The 16,944-nt window shown below is 41.6% G+C and overlaps 1 protein-coding gene across 3 annotated transcripts in view; it reads left to right on the top strand.

The window, feature by feature from the left end:
• Window positions 1-14,743, top strand: part of frmpd3 (FERM and PDZ domain containing 3) — an 85,905-nt gene extending 71,162 nt beyond the window's left edge. For 2 of the 3 annotated variants that reach the window (XM_005719741.1, XM_005719740.1), the window contains exons 2-16: window positions 38-147; window positions 258-412; window positions 500-602; window positions 901-946; window positions 1,577-1,681; window positions 3,549-3,656; window positions 5,349-5,480; window positions 6,488-6,607; window positions 6,823-6,959; window positions 7,484-7,610; window positions 7,963-8,052; window positions 8,129-8,308; window positions 8,473-8,608; window positions 9,312-10,205; window positions 10,699-14,743. In XM_005719741.1, coding sequence (XP_005719798.1) covers window positions 110-147; window positions 258-412; window positions 500-602; window positions 901-946; window positions 1,577-1,681; window positions 3,549-3,656; window positions 5,349-5,480; window positions 6,488-6,607; window positions 6,823-6,959; window positions 7,484-7,610; window positions 7,963-8,052; window positions 8,129-8,308; window positions 8,473-8,608; window positions 9,312-10,205; window positions 10,699-13,499 — 5,172 coding nt within the window. In that variant the 5' untranslated portion in view covers window positions 38-109 and the 3' untranslated portion in view covers window positions 13,500-14,743. The remainder of the gene's footprint in view (window positions 1-37; window positions 148-257; window positions 413-499; window positions 603-900; window positions 947-1,576; window positions 1,682-3,548; window positions 3,657-5,348; window positions 5,481-6,487; window positions 6,608-6,822; window positions 6,960-7,483; window positions 7,611-7,962; window positions 8,053-8,128; window positions 8,309-8,472; window positions 8,609-9,311; window positions 10,206-10,698) is intronic. The other variant, XM_005719742.1, reaches the window with a different exon arrangement.
• Window positions 14,744-16,944: the final 2,201 nt, after the last annotated feature.

The raw sequence follows: 16,944 nt of genomic DNA, 5'->3' as shown, positions 1-16,944 counted from the left end.
CCCCCCCCCCCCCTTTTGTTCCCCTTCTTTTGAGCAGGTGAATGATTGCCAAACAGAAAGCAGCCTTTGCAGTGCAAACCTGTCCCATGCTGCCCCGTCCTCTCAGGGGATGGCCAAGGTCCAGGATGGACACACGAACGCACGCAGGTACATGGTGCTTTTTTCGCACTAGTTTTTCTCAAAACAAAATGCACATTCATCACTGTCTCTGTGTGCACTTGCCCCTTTTTATATCTGAATATCTGTGTTCTATATAGCACTGCAATGTTAGAGGAGAGCCAGGATGGTATGGACAGTGGTACCCTAAGTCCTGCCTCCGCTCGACAGGTCACCATCCAGCGCCACCCGACTCAAGGCTTCGGCTTCATTGCAGGCAGCCAGAGACCTGTCATTGTACGCTCCGTCTCTGCTGGTTAGTGTTCATGTATGTGAGAAAGCCAGCATTCAGATTTCAGGTTTCTCTATGCTGCATGCATATGGTATCCCGTTTCATTTGCAGACGGCCCCTCCTTTGGCAAGCTTCTTCCCGGAGACCAGATCTTGGCTATTAACGAGGAGACGGTGAGCGACGCGCCCCGAGAGAGAGTCATAGACCTTGTAAGGTAACATCCTTTACTGTCCCAGGAGGGAGGGGGGGTGGAGGGAGGAGGGAGGAGGGGGTGGCATCGGGGGCAGGTGATCAGCAGCGCAGGTGAAGGGGAGTAAAAGTGGTGAGTGTGAAAAGGAACAAAGTGTTTCTTATTGCTGGCGATGCGTTACATCAACCCAAACCTGCGGATGAGTCAGTCACTTTTGCAGCTGAAGAACGGCAAAGGAGACGGCAGCTATAAACTGGGGGCCTCCAAATACCGTGCAGTCCTTGGCATTTTCTAACCCACTCCATTCTCTGTTGTTCCATAGACGCTGCAAAGACACGATAGTTCTCACTGTGCTGCAGCCCCATCAGGTAGTAAGCTGGGAAAATCGCTTTCTTTCCTGTTCCTGTCCTTCAGGATTTCTCTTACTTCTCATCAGTCAATAATAAACACTTCCACTTTCAGCCTGAATCTATACAGTACTCCCTCATAATAGTACACACCAATGCAGTGCAGGCACACATTAGTATTCGCTGCCATGCTTCACACGCTAGAGTGATTTCTTTTTCTGGTCACCCCTCAGAAGAACTCTAAGTGAGCATATTAGCACCTACATGAGACCTTATTAAATAAAGACTCTTCTGTGTATGCACAGATAAATACAGAGAAAAAGGAAAAGCACCACTAACCATCTGACTAAACTGGACATTGTTAGAAGGTGAAACCCTGACATTATGAAAGCGCATGAAAGCTCATTATCCATGTACTGATAATACTAAGTGTTAAAAAATTTTATTTAGTTAAAAAAACAACCAGTTTTAAATACTGAAAATGGGGTAAGGCTAATGTTAAAAGTTTGCACTTATCCAGTTGTCGCATTGCAGTAGCATTAGCCTGCTCTCCAATATGTCTCTTTAGCACCAGCAGTCGGGGGGGCTTTTCTTTCATTTATGTCTCATCCTCTAAGCTGAGTTCCTCTCCCACTCTCTTCTCATCCTCAGTCACCTAAATCTGCCTTCATAAGTGCAGCCAAAAAGGCCCGCCTGCGAACAAACCCGCCCAAAGTGCGCTTCTCAGAGCAAGTGTCCATCAGCGACCCGGACTCAGTAAGTTCAACTTGTCGCGTTTCTACGTCATGCACACGCGTGCAAACACAGACCTCCTGTGCATTTCTCTTGGTTTGATCAGCAGCCACAAATGCTTTCAGAAATCCTTAAGCATCCTCTCACCATCCTTTTAGGATGTTCAATCATCCTGTTTGTGTGTGTAGTGAGAAAGAGGCTGAGGCATTGAAAAAAAAGCAACCTGTAGCCTCCCTCTTTTCAAAGCCATGTAAACAATCACAATATGACTTCATTTGTTTTTTTGACCATTATAGTCCAACCTTTCAACTCAGCTGCATATGGTAAACCTCCCAAAATCTCACTCTACTAATCAACATCCACACGCTACAGATAACACCTCCATTTCCAACAAAATGCTCCAGTAATAAAAGCATTTCTGTACAGTCCCCAGCAACATGTCAATCAAGAACACATTTAGGGAACATTAGCCCACGCAATAAATAAGGTGAAAGCAAAAACATAGTGGGAAACAGATAATCAATGAATTAAAAAAATCGGACAAAATTTTATTTTCCTTTTGTGTTAAGTTAATCAAAGAAGACAGAGAACACTATTGTTTGGTGCACGGACCACCAAATCACTGATCTTTGAATAAAGGCTTTTTTCAGTATCGATTTTACTATCTGCTATAGACTTACAGTGTCAGCAAAAAAGAGGGACAGTGACATAATAGTGCTGAGTTGTAATTTGCCTCTCTGGGCAGACTTTGCATATGTCAAACTGGTTCCAAATTACTGTAAACCAGCAAGGACAAAGGTGGTTGGCTTGTAATGGGAAGCGATAGACCTGTTTATCTGAGTCGCTTAACCAGTGCACCCTGGCTTTAGTGCTGCAGTATGTAGGAAGATCTGTTCACTCGTAACTCAGACTTCAGTTTCTTCCAATCTGCACGGAGGAACAGCTTGTTGAGTCTTTTGAACACTTAAGTTCTCCAAAAACAGACTGCTTGGGCATCTGCTGCGGACACAGCTCTCCGCTTAAACCAAATGCTTTTTGTGAGACAGATACTGTTGCAGTAAAATCCACATTTCTCTGCCGTGACTAGCAATGCCTGACTAATTTTCCTACCAACCTTGTCATATATATATGTATATATATCTATATATATATATATATATATATATATATATATATGGGAGGGAGGTTTATGGAGGATTTTATTTGGGCTGTGAGGCCGTTTCCTGCAGAATCATTATGGCTTATCACAGTAAAACCAACTCAAACTTCATCTCATTACACTACTTTCTTTTTCTTGATCACAAGTGCAGCTCTTTGAAATTACACAATGACAACTTGAACATTTTTTTCTGAGCAAGACTTTTTTTTGTGAAAAAGATGATATTGAGGGAAGAGTGGTATCACATCACATTTTAGCAAAAAAAGGGGGGAAACGGGAGAAGACGCGAACTGCATATCGTTACTTTTCTAGTAATGTGTGCTTTAAGTCCAAAGCAGTAACCTTGAATAGTGCTTGTCCTCTTATGCTTTCCCTCACCCTACTCTGCAGTGAGTGCTTCCACTCCCACCATCCAATTTTCTTTGCATGGCATACATATTGAATGGGTAGATCAGAAAAAGTGAATAGGCCTTTCTTTGATCATGATACAACGCATGGGTTCGGCATCGTAAGGCAGGCTCTGGAGGTTCCTTTTGAGGCTGTCCGGAGTTCAGTTAAGAATCACTCTATTGTTCTCGTAAGGCCCCTTTGTTTCTTAGATCCTCCCTTTGCAGTGCTTTTTATTATTGCCTTTCGCCAACGAGTAAAGCTGATTGTGTTGATTTTTTTTACAGCAAAACTAGCTCACACATGCCTTTCCTGGGCTAAACACAGGACTTTTTTCTCTTTCAGACAATGCTCAAGGACGAGTCTTTGCTACTCATACCAAATGTGTTGAAGGTGTTCTTGGAGAATGGACAGATCAAGTCATTTACGTTCGATAGCCGTACCACTGTTCGGGTACGTACAGCCTACAGCTGAGCACAGGGGAAAGGGCAACAGGAATTACCACATGATTACAGCAATGACTTAGTGCCCCTATAATCATTAATTTTATTTGACTATGGTTGAAATGGCTCCTCGTGAAGTAGATGAAGATGTGAAGTGATAATTCGTGGTGATAAACTGCAGTTCCCTCATCCCTCTTTATTGTTTTGCTATAAAAAAGCTGGAGAATATAGTTGAAGTCAGACTAAAAGGGAAATGTATGATGGATGTACATTCATCATACATACCCATCTTGTGTTTTGGTTTTTGCGTCTTTTCTTTTTTTTTTGGTGTCGACATAAATCCATTTTGTAGCAAATAAATCGTTAAAGTACATTTTGGATCAGAATACAGAAAGACTATCAACACAATCAAATTGCCATAAGTAAATAAACAGTTTAACCACAAATCTGTCAAGCTAAGAGCCCTCAAAGTTGATCTAATTAATCACAGGTTTCAGAAAACACAGAGAAAAAAAAATAGCTTTAATTCTATGAAACTTTTTTCCTGGCAGTTTCTGGAATGTAAAATCTCATTAAAGTGATTAAGGTCATAAAGCAACAAATGAATTCAGTCAGACAGAGGTCATTTCTGTCTCTATGTCAGCCTCTAAGATGAGTGTGACATCTCCGAGCAGACTCATTAAATGGACTCTATTAGATTTTACAAATCTCTCTTCTGCTCATGGAGGGTGAGGGAGAAAAGAAAAAAGAAAACTCAGAAGCACTTTAAAGGAGAGATAGCGGAAGCTCTCTCCTGTCAGCCTAATTAAATGGAATTTCAGCATAATAAGAAAGCTCAGATCAATAATACAATACCGCAGATTTAATCAATGGTACAAGAGGATGCCTACTTGTATGGCTATTAGAGTATCTGTCAACTAAAGAAGCTTCCCTGCGGTGTTTTCGGCTGCATTCTGTGGCTCCTTCACTTGATAGTGTGGCTTCCCCCAAGCGTCATTTAATGCAAAGCACACAGATCAATAGCATTAAAACTGCTTATCTTTTAGGGACAGCTATTGGAATACATCAGCACAAGTCAACTAACTTCTTGATGGGCAGCAAAGCATTTAGTGTACTTGCTTTCTTTTGCAGTTGTTAATAAGAGTCCATATAAAAATTCATTACCAAAATGCAGTAACATCACTACATTAGACTCCTTTTTTCATGTCCGTGCAACTTAGAGTCCGAAGAAATTATGAAACCTTATCCTGAGGCATTGCCAGCAGTGAGGAATGATAAGTCATAAATGTCCCCTTAGATGGTACTCTCTGCATTTTAGAAAGATGATACAAGAAGCTCTACATCATTCATAGATACTGATCTGCACTGAGGTAAAATGTTTTCCCTGCACACTCCAACGTGCTGGAATTATTTTCCTAAATCGGTTGCAATCACTGTGCAGAATATAGAATATCTATAAAAGCTCTCTACTGCACAAAATGGCAAAACATAATATCAAAGCACAGAGATTTGAGTGAAAATACTCACTACAATTATATCAATGATAAAATGCACCACATAAACATGGAGGGAGGGGGGTTCAAGGGTTCAAGGTGAAAAGTAGCTTCAGTACAATGAATGTTCATATTTCTTGTAGCTTAATGTATTCTTACTGAGGCAGTGTATCCCAGTCACTCATCTGCTTCCATCTCATTTCCTCCAGGATGTGATCTCTTCCCTGCAGGACCGCCTTTCACTGCGCTACATCGAGCACTTTGCGTTGGTGTTGGAGGCAGGTGGTCTGGACCAGAATCAGAAGTTGCATCTGTTGCAGGAGAACCAGCCACTGACACATGTAAGAAACCTAGAATGAAAAAAAGAAGAAGACTTGTCTAAAAACACTTCAAATTTTATACATGCTATGTTAAAAGTGATTTTCTGTGTTAAAAAATAATAACAGAACAAAAGCCTACCCACCAAAAGTTGTTGTCACTGAAAAGTTTTTTTATAACTACATTTACATGAAACTGATAGGACATGTTCCCCTACCAATAAATCCAATATCTTCAGATAACCAGCAGATTAAAACACGGCCCTTGTTATTGAGAAGCAGTATTGCCTACTGCTATACCAGAGGTTCCCACGATTGTTTGAGCAAAAATTGAAATTCATCAGACCTGGTTGCCTTTTTCCAGTTGTCTTCTCATCAATTCTGGTTGCAGTTCCCTGTTCTTGACCACACAAGTTTGACATGTTGTTCATTCAGAGATGCTCTTCTGCACACCTTGGTTAAGTGAGATGCTGTTGCCTTCCTATTAGCTGGAAGCAGTCTGGCCATTCTCTCCTGACCACTGGCATCAACAACCAACAATCAAAAACCACTTTTTCTCACAGACCTCCTGAATATTTTCTCTTTTTTTGGATTATTCTCTGTGTTGCAAAAGGGACACATAAAAAAGTTTCAGGGAACCGGCCCTCAAGGACTGGAGTTTGAGACCCCTGCAGTAGATCATCAGTTTCTGAAATACTCAGATCACCCATCTGGCACCAACAACCATTCCACATTTAAGGTCACTTAAATAACTATTTTTCCATTTTGATCCCCGTATTGAACTTCAGCAGGTGATTTTGATCATTAAACATTTTTGCCGTACTACACCTTGACTAAAATGACACATAAACAGAACTCACCGTGAAATGCCAAGATAGTGCAGATTGATTCATGATGCATCAGTCTTCTCTCTTCACTTAAATGATACTGAAATGAATAAATGAAATATGAAATAAATGAAAATGATACTGCAATATGTGAATAAAATCAGAGTTATTTGGTATGTGGTTGATATAATTGTATTCCCACAGGTGGTGCATAGAACCTATTTCCAAGGGATGAAGTGTCTGTTCCGCATTTGCTTCTTTCCCAAGGACCCTGCAGATCTGCTAAGAAGGGACCCCGCTGCATTTGAGTACCTTTATATACAGGTAAAGCATTGGATTAAAGGAATATTAAAACAGATGTCAACAGTCATGATACTTTTGAAGTTGCCATCTCCTCAAAGTGCTGTTTGAGCCAGAGCAAACAGTTTTCTTGCAGTTGTTCTTCGGGAATATGAGGAAATCGAAACAAATCAATAATACATTTTAAAAACAATTTGGAAAGAGCACTATACAGAGCATGTGTCATCATGTCCTCACAGAGTCGCAACGATGTCATCAAGGAGCGTTTTGGCATGGACTGGAAATCAGACGTCACGTTACGATTGGCCGCACTTCATATTTACATCACTGTGTCCTCTGCAAGGCCCAATCAGAAGATCTCCCTCAAGCATGTCGAGTAAGTCCACAAAAAAGTGACGTTTTCAGAAATTATAGAGGGGGGAAAAAAACCCCTGATCTATTGCATTCTTAACCTCATTAACCATTCTGAGTCCCTTAGTGATGTTTGTTCATTCAACAATATCTAAATGATTAATAATTAATCCCAGCAGTATTAAAAACTCAAATACTTAAGGATCATTTTCTGCAGGTCATTATGAAAAAAAGAAAGCCATTGCTTTGTGAAATTACATCTCTCCCTCAACTTGCCCACTTACTCTTCGAAACCTCGACGTAGCAAGTAATTAGCTTCGACTATCACAACCACAGAAGCAGAACAGGTTCAATGTGCTTGTAATAGACTTAGGATAGCCATGTCAAACCAGGGCTGGTAGAAGATGTCAGCCAGGCTCACTACATCTTCCAATAGGATGAAAGAAAACTTCTTTGTTTCTGCAGTTATGACATCTTCCTTGTACTCTTGCACGCCACTCTGTTTGTCTTTTGTGTACACTTCTGCTATCCTTCTCTGTGTTTTCACAGAAAAGAGTGGGGTCTAGAGCCTTTCCTTCCACTTACTCTACTTCCAACAGTAAAGGAGAAAAACGTGTGCAAATCCCTGTCTCAGTTGCTGAAGACGTACCAGCATCCACCACCATCGGGGAACAAGGTTTCTTCATATAAAACATTTTATGAGTAAAAATCTGAACCATTTTAATGACTGCAATAGCTTGTATCTTGCTGGATGATTTTATATGTATATGCATGCAAATGCTCCATATTCTTGATTACTATTAATGCAAACCCAAAACCTCTGCTGGATCTTAGTTTATTGTATAGAATCTTTATGTCTGCTTGATAATCATTCCTTTTGACAAGCTCTTCATCCTTACAGATGTAACTGTTGCATAAGAGTTTATTAGAAAGAACTGTGGCTCAAGAGTGCCCCTAAGAGGCTGTATGGAGCACTAAAGGTGGACTGGTCTTTATTAAAAGATTCTTCTTTATCATTCTGTTGACAGGTCCCTCCACTGCAAGGAAAGCTGCAGTACATGCGTGTGCTCAATGACCTTCCACCTTTTGGTGGAATACTGTTCCATACTGTTGGACTGGTAATACATTTTTGGATCATTCGTCTGCAAAATGTCCATCCATCCATCATGGTAAAGTTGTTGTGTTCTTCTGTAGGAGGAGAAACAATCAGCTACAACCCTGTTGGTGGGTCCTCGACATGGCATCAGTCACGTTATTGATCTGAAAAATAACCTCACAACGGTTTTGGCCGAGTTCAGTCGGGTGTCTAAGATCCAGCTCTACCGTGAGAGCCAGGGAGTGGCTCGTGTGGAGGTGACAATCCATGAGGCCAAGGTATCATTACAAAGTGCCAAAAGTTTCATATTACAATAGTTTAAAACTTAACTTTGGAAATACTACAATTGTTTAGTATACACTGGTCAACAGTTAAATTTGATAAGGTCTATGCTTGTCCCCTTTTAAGTCTCCTAATTCTCTTTCGTGACATTCCCTTACAGCCACTGGTTCTCCTCATGGAATGGCCTGATGCCAGTAACTTTGCGTGCCTCATCTCTGGTTACTTCAAGCTTTTTGTAGATCCTAAACGTACAATCTACTTTAGAACCCCGGGTCAGTCGCAGCTGACCAAGGCAGGTATGTCACTTTTAACCTCTGTTGTTCATTTGCAAAATGCCATGTTGATGCTGAACTACATGCCCACGCCCAAGTAAAGATTTAATTTAAAACTACAGAATACAACATTGTTTCCTTAATAGTTTAAGTTGAACAACATCACACATTCAGAGTCGTATAAGTGTCTTTCTTCCGGTTTCGTATTAGACACTGCATGTCAGGAAAATGGCAGTCTTCATTATGTTCAGTCTTCATGGACATTGATGGACGCTGCTTGAAATCATTACCTGATTATCCAGGGTATCCTGGAAATCCCATCCCATGGCGCCCTCTGCTGTCTCTCTTCCCATCTCCATCTTGACTCATTTGGAAAAAAAGTAGTCCATATTTCACTTTTACACAAAATATTAACTGAAACTGATTAACTGAAATGTATTTTTGCTGTAATCATAAACATTTGCTGTCCAGACATGAACAGATCTGCTTCCATCTGCTGTATCAACCTTTAGTCTACATCAAAGAAGAACAGTACCATTCTATCATCACATCCCACTGAATCTAACCTTCTAACTTCAAACAAACTTCAACGTTCAATTTTCATTTTTGAAATAAATAATCCCCATGTGACCACCAGCTGCCGCCTGCTTTTCCATCTGGATCTTCTCTGTCCCCATTAGTTTTTAACTCCTCAAACTCTCCACTCCTCTGACAATTCTATCCTCAGATTACAGAAGTTCCTACCATGCACACCCACGCTCTGGGGCAGCCAGCTTGCCAAGTGGAGGGCGACGAGGAGACGAGAGGGAAAGCTCGCACAGGGAGTCAGGGTCTTCAAGGGCCGTGGTTCCCGCAGAACCTCAGCATCTAGGCCTGTGTCATGTCCACCTTCGGGAACAACAACAATTTCAGGATCTCCAAACGCATGCCGAAGCAGAACTCGACATCAATGAGAACTTTATTTCACAGGAGCCACCCGGACGGCCCCGCACAAAGTCAGATCCCACCCAGCAAAGTACAGAGGAAATAGCCGGAGTTTTAGAAAACCCAGCAGTGGAGAATGCTGGATTTAGAATCCGAGCACAAACAATGGGTCAATCCCAGAAAACGTCACGATACTTCTGTGACTCCTGCAAAGCCAGGCTTAGGGCAGAGGGTCTCTCACCTGCAATGAACAGCAGTGGAAGCTCTGGGAAACACTGCTCCAGTACTTGTGCCTCCCGAGATGGAGGAGCTGTTGACCTGACAGCTCTACCACCACCACCTGGGAATGAAGAAGAGGACGAGGAAGAGGCAGTTGGCGGTGGAGAGAAGCTGCAACCACCACCACCTGCCATTGCTGCCCCACCACCTGGCTTCAGGGACAACAGTTCTGATGAGGATGACCCAAAGAGAGGGAGGAAGGCTCGTACCAGTGCCAGCACCGCGGTCGCCTCTGGAAAGCTGTCCCAGGCAAAGGAAGATGTGCCTGTGACACTTATTGATAATGTGGCCACAAGAACGGTCCGAGATCATGCCCAGGAGCTTGATGACGCTCTGGTGTCCACCTTACAGGCACTTGAAGCTTTGGCTGCCTCTGAGGATTACCCCCATCACCCTCAACAGCCAACACAGACTGCAGGTCAACAACCTCAGTCATGCCACTGTTCTCAAAATACACATGTACAAAACAGGCCATGGATTATGTACTGCCAGTAAACAGTATTACCATACATTTGAAATACATCATTTTAGTTCATTAATATCCAACTAGAAAGATATTTTAATTAAGCTTAAAATAATGTTGTAGGAATCAGTAGCTGCCTATTTAAGTCGTGTGCTTAAAAAAACAAGCCAACCAAATTTTTATATCTGCCTAAAATAGAGGCACTTACACTCATAGAGCTGTGCACACGCAACCCACAGTACTCTTGTGTCTTGTGTGGAAAACCCATTGATGCATAAAATTATCTGAAGAGAGGCAATAGATTTGATCCCGACTGATTTTCAGTTTCATTATCACAATTTTATCAGTCAGCTGGAAATATCAGTTTCCACAGAACACTATGAAAATGTTCTCTTTTTTTTATTTCGTGTGTTATTCTAACATTATACTGTGTTGCTCTCCTCTTCAGGCCTGATTGTCTTAGCTGCTATTACACCTGAGTCATCACTGGACTCAGGCCATGAGACCAACTCTTCTGAATTGACAGACGTTTCTGAGATGGTGTCGGCTATGAAACAGAACCAGAACCAGGCCTACCTGCTGGCTCACCATATCAACAAGGATCGGATCCTCTGCCGCCGTGACTTTCCCCTGGCAATCCCTGGCTGCACTGCAAAGACCATAGGGACTGGGGCCTTCTCCGTGGGTCAGATCCGTGCTGGCTGTCCACCCAAGCAAGTAATCCTGAGCAAGACTGTTCCCTTTAAAGTCAGCCCAAGCCAGGACTCTGCGGTTCTCAGTGTTGTGACAGAACAGGCGGGCAATCATGAAACTACTCAGATTGAATTGAAAGGGGAATTAAAAGCACCCACCAAAGCAAACACCCCAGAGCCCCCGTCTAAACCACCTGTGGAACTTAAGGCTTCTGGTGCTTCACACACAGAGCAAGTCAGCAAAGATCAAAAGTTAGTAAATTCTTCTGGGGAGACAGTGAGAGAAAATATCTCTGATGGTATAAAGGGGAAGACAGCAGTACCTCTCAATACAGACCCTGCAAACAAAGCCTTACCTAGTCTCTTGTCTGTGGATAGAACTGCCACTGCCAAGATTTCCCCCTCTAACATGTGCCAAGATGCCGAGACTGCCTCTAGTGAGACCATGAAGCCTTCAGCCTCTACAGAACTTCTGCCAGTTGATGACCTTTTCTGTACTTGTCCAGTACAACAGGAGTCTACATCTCAACTGAGACTAAAAGACCCACAGGTTCAGAAAATAGTTGTGTTTCAATCCTCATCTCCCACAGATGATGAGCGCCTTCGAGCCAAAGGTCTCCAGCTGGCTAACAACAAAGAAAATGCGGCAAAAATAGGACCAGAACCTAATTTGGCAAAACCCAGCCCACAAATACAAACCAAGTACTCCCCTCGTTTGCCTCCAAAAGCGGAGAGAAAAGAAACAGCTGAAAGCAAAACTGAGGGTGCCCTGGACAAATCACAACCTGAGTCGCAGAAATGCCCAGTGAAATCCTTACCTATTTTAGATGATCCAACAACCCCTAGTCACTCTGTAGATAAAGTCTCCACTCTCCCTGCCAGAGATTTGAAGAAACAGAGCAGCGGTAAGGGGAAGTCCCAGCGCAGTGCTCCCTTCCTGAGCTTTAGAAATCTTCTTTCAGCCACATTTCCAGCAAGAATGCGAAGAGAAACAGATGAGCGCAGGGCTCAGCTGCAGAAAGTTCGCCAGTATGAGCTAGAGTTTTTAGAGGAGCTGCTGAAACCAAAGTCATCGCAGGGAGAATTTATGCCCCAAGGTTCCTCACCCGTACCTTCAGGAACTCCTTGTTCCTGCCAGCTCCGTTCCAGTCCAGTCCTTAAGGCACCAGGGATCTCCAGGGAGCAGCGACGCAGTTGTGACTGCAAGCGAATGTGTAGGGGGATGCGACTACCTGACACACCGGTTGGCTCTACAACGGAGACTCAAAACAGAGGTAGGGAGAGAACTGTCTCGAAGACCCCTCCTGCAGTCTCCAAAGCCCCTCAAACCCAAGGTGCTACGAGGAGACCTCAGACTTTGGAGATCAAAACCACACGAATACGATCTACAAGTCTTGAGTCAAGAGAGCCAAGAGGAGAACATGGCTCCTGCTTGCCCACCTGTACTTCTCAAACAGATTGCATGGGAGCGCCACAATATAAGAAGCTTCAGAGGCGATACAGCATTGGAGAACTGGACAACAGCACTAGCACACCTGTGTATGCTGAGGTAAAACCCAAAGCCAAAAGTCTCGAGAAGGAGATGGAGAGAGTGAGAGCCACAGGGCTGAGGCTCCCCACCCCAGTAGAGCCAGTCCACACTCAGTCCCACCAGGAGGGGAAAGGGAAAAAGGGTGTGTTTTTCATTCAGGGAGAGGAACTACTGCGTGAAAACAAAGAAGGGACTGGAGAGGTGTTGCTGACCATACCTAGCGAAGACAGTGATGACAAAGACAAATGCTGCTCATTCTGTTTTTGCTACCGGAAGTGTGAGGCTGCAGATGAAAGCAGCGAGAAAGATGAACTTTCATACTCAATACCCCTTCAGGTCCTTCCAGGCATGGAGCTGGACTCACATACCTTTCCTGTCGTAAGCAAAACCCTCCAGGTTCTTAATGCTGAGGACTGCAGCGGGGACGAAGAGGAGGTGGAAGAGGAGGAACCTCAGATGCAGGAGATTGACCTGAGAGCCTGCGGTACACTGGAGGGGAGCCTAGCTCGGGTGCAGGCTTTACAAGGGAAAACGTTTAGCTTGCCCGATGGTTTTCTAAATGCTCAATTGGATGCTAATGAGTTGTTGGTTATCCTGCGTCACTGTGCTAACACCCCACAAGCTGAGGGTGAGGCTCGCCTTCAACCTTCACGGATTACAGAGTACAAACAGGAGCTGGCTGTGCGCTTCAAAGAATTCAGAGCATCTTGTCGGAGAGTGGCGAGTGTTGAAAAAAGTCCAACACGCATGCTTGCTGTTGTCACGGCTAGCTTTCAAGTGTTGTGTGAACTAACTCAGACTTTCATCAAACTGGTCAGAGGGGTTCGTTCAGAAGCCCAAAGGCTGCAGCTGTTGAGAAAAGTTGAGGAAGTTGCCATCAATTACACTTTGCTGTTGCGTGCAGCAGAAGAGTCAATGGGGCACTCAAGCAGCTTACCGACAAAAACAGTGAGCCCCCAAGTTTCCTCCAACGCCAATAACATGAGTTCCCTCACTCGACCCATCAAAACTTTGCCTTTGCAGTAAGATGAAATCAGAACGGTCCCGAATGTGGGTGGCAACTCTATCCAAATTCATTGTTTATTTATTTATTATTTACATTTTTTACGAGATGTGCAATGAATCATCTTCAGTAAAAATTGCAATGCAACTGTTCCATCACATGTTTACAGGCCCTGAGGTAGCCTCGTGGATCTTATTATGAAGTAGAAAGATACACCAAACTAATGCACAATGGGATAAGAACCCTACACAGACTGGATGATACAGGGCTAATCACCTCATATCAATATTCACAATATACATAAATGATTATAGTATAATATTTTATATGTAATGTATATTTGAGTTGTGTCTACCTAGCAAATAATATAAAGTTTTGTGAAGAAAAAAGGTGAAGAATATATTTGAAATGTATTGAAACAAGAGAACTATTAAAATTATAACACATCAGAAATATATGTATGCTTTGGACAAAAATATTTCAGAAGTCTCGTCAAGTATAGCAACTTCTGTAAAGTACGTAGTCCAAAGGGTTGGCTGGTTGGTTAGATGGTGTTAGATGGTGTTTGTGTTTATTGAATTTTCTGTTGTAATGCAAACTGGTCTCTGCTAGCTATGTTGACAGTGTGAAATACTGATACAAGAGTCAAAATGTAAGTGACAGTGTTGGAAAATGAAAAGCACTCAAAGACAAGTATAAATATTTAACTATACTGATAAACACATGCCCTTTCTCTCACTATAAAGGTGCAGGTATGAAACAGACCTGCTCAGGGCAGAAAATGTAGCATAGATTCAAGTCACAATCTTATTCACGGTACAGTAATGAGTGTTGTTACCTCATTCTGCTGCAGAGAAGGCATACCCACAATGTACTTAGTAACACAGACTGTATTTTATGCCACCACTAATCCATAGCTCACTTGCACCTCACCAATTGTTAACAATAGTTTATACACACCCACCTGCAAGTGAGTAGGCTTATCCTTAGGACTTTGCACAACCTCTGAAACTAGTTCTGAAGTTGAACTGTATCTTTTAATGTTTGATTCGCTGTTTCCAAGAGAGTTAACGCCGCTATTTTTTTTTTCACAATTCATCTCCTAAAAGTGAATGCTGATCAATTTTAAAAGATTCCCCTGTTTTTATTTAAGTTTTCAGAAACAATATAAACAAATTTGCTTTCTATGTGCTGTTACACATTGTGCAATCTAGCAAATATTTAAGAACACATAAAGTAGTTTTCTATGTATTTTAATAAAACTAACACATCATTTCCTGTCTGAAATCTTCTTTGTGTCTCATCCTCTTGTTATTCCTGGAAATTACAGCAAGAGCCTTTAGAATTTATGCCAGCCTAACGTGTGTAGTGGATGTGCTATTAAAAGAAAGTGCTGTGAAACCGTTTACCAATTATCAGAGGCAATTGGGCTAAATAACAAAAATACACAGGAAATGCAACTTACTGTTTTGAGTAAAAATAAGATTGATCAGTCAGTTTTAAATCTAATGGTTTGCATGATTTAAGAAATCATCTGGTCCACAAAAGGTCTTAAAATAAACTGCAAACAACCTCAGATGAATAACAACACATGATCCAGTGCACCATGTCATTATTTTATTTTTTTTTAATTTCATTTTACAAAAACTAAGCCAAACTGTAGAAGCAGTGTCTGAAAAAAACCCAGTGACACCCTGTGAATCAGTAGCTTGCAGAACCACTTTTAACAGGAATAACTTGAAGTGATTTTTTTCTGTTTTGACTTATTCATCAATCCCATTGTTGTGGAGAAATTTTGTCCCACGCTTCTTTGCAAAGTTGCTTATTTAAAGTGGAGTTTACATTTGTTTATGCACAGCACTGCATTTGAATCCGATTGAGGTTTGGACTTTGACTAGGCCATTGCAACACCTTGATTCTTTTCATTTTCAGACATTCTGTAGATTTGCTGCTGTATTTGAGATCAGTGTCATGTTGCACAGCTCAATTTAGCCATCAGACAGATGGCCTTACATGTGACTCTAGAATATTTTGATAAATGAGTTCATGGTTGACTCAATGACTCCCAGTTCCTGTGGCTTCAAAACCTGTCCTGTTTATGCTGATATGTTGTTTTGGGCTTTCACCACTGTGAATTATGGAGAGACAGACTTCTGAGGTCTTGTGGTCTGTTCAAATGCTGTCATGTTTTTTTAGGGAGAAGAGTCTCCTGGTAACCTTTCAAACAAGACTTACTTGTTTAGTTTTTTTATAATTGAACTGTCATAAAGTTTAAAATTTAACATGCTAACTGAGCCCAGTAAAAACTGAGATGTAGCTCTTGGGTTTTTTTGCAGTTTCTCTGAGCATTGCACAGTGTGACCTGGGAATTTGTTGGGATGTCCAGTACTTGGCAGATTGGCAACTTTCTTGAATGATTTCCACTTTTGAATAGTTGAATGATAGCCTTCAAATTCTTTGGAAATGGCCGTTTAACCCTTCCCAGAGTGATGGGTAGCACTAATTGCTTCTGTAAAATCGATGCTGATTCCTTTGATCACAAACCTGAATCTTGCAGATGAGCACTGTCAGAACATCTGCTTTTACAGAGGTGCTCACACTTGCTTAACAGATGATCAGTTTACCAAGTACATCTAATTACCAGCCCATAGCTGCTGCTTACATTTGTGGTTTCTATAGAAGCAGGAAGGGTGTACATAATTTTTCACATGATGCTTCTGCATTTGGCTTAATTTTTTTACATTTTTTGAATAAATAAAGAAACTTTATTATTTCATGTGTCAAGTACCCTTATGAAGATACCGAGGCCAAAACATTAACATGTTTGTTGGCAAGGCAAAATACATTGCGAAATTAAGAGTTGTTAACTATTTACCTTAAGTTTTGTGCTAGTGCTAACTTATCCCCCCAGGAACTCGACACTGAACTTAAAATTTTTTGGTTTAGTACCACCGAGTTTTATTTACTTAATTTTATCACCTGGTAAGGACCCGATGATTGTTTTTATCATGTACTAATAAGTAAATCTTAGAACTGAAAGAGGGTGTGCTCTTTTTTACATAAATGTAAATTATGAAAACATCTGTGACAACACTGCTTGTAAGGATGCTGAATGTCAAGCGGTAAACATGCTGCATAAAGCTAACTTGCAAATGTTCAATATTTTAGCATTTACATTTAATTTAAGCACACCTTAAAACAACAAACTTAAATTATTTCAAAGTGTTTCTTTAAACATAATCTCTTTTATTCAATTCTTTTTTAAAATAGATTAAATCTTTGATTATGGAAATATACCTCTGAGTGGTTCTACATTATCCTCATAACATAAATAATCATCAGTAACAGCAAATGTGGCACTTATTACACCTATACTGTGATATGCATTTTGTATGAGAGTTTCACCTTCAGTATGAAGGCCATTGGCACTGGTGTCTTGGTTTTAATGAGCACTTTCTTCTAAATGTT

Source organism: Pundamilia nyererei, unplaced genomic scaffold, assembly GCF_000239375.1.
Source record: "Pundamilia nyererei isolate P.nyererei 1_Seehausen unplaced genomic scaffold, PunNye1.0 scaffold00001, whole genome shotgun sequence".
In the NCBI taxonomy this organism is placed as follows: domain Eukaryota; kingdom Metazoa; phylum Chordata; class Actinopteri; order Cichliformes; family Cichlidae; genus Pundamilia; species Pundamilia nyererei.
The sequence above is the reverse complement of the archived record's forward strand: the minus strand, read 5'-3'. Positions and strand labels throughout refer to the sequence as shown.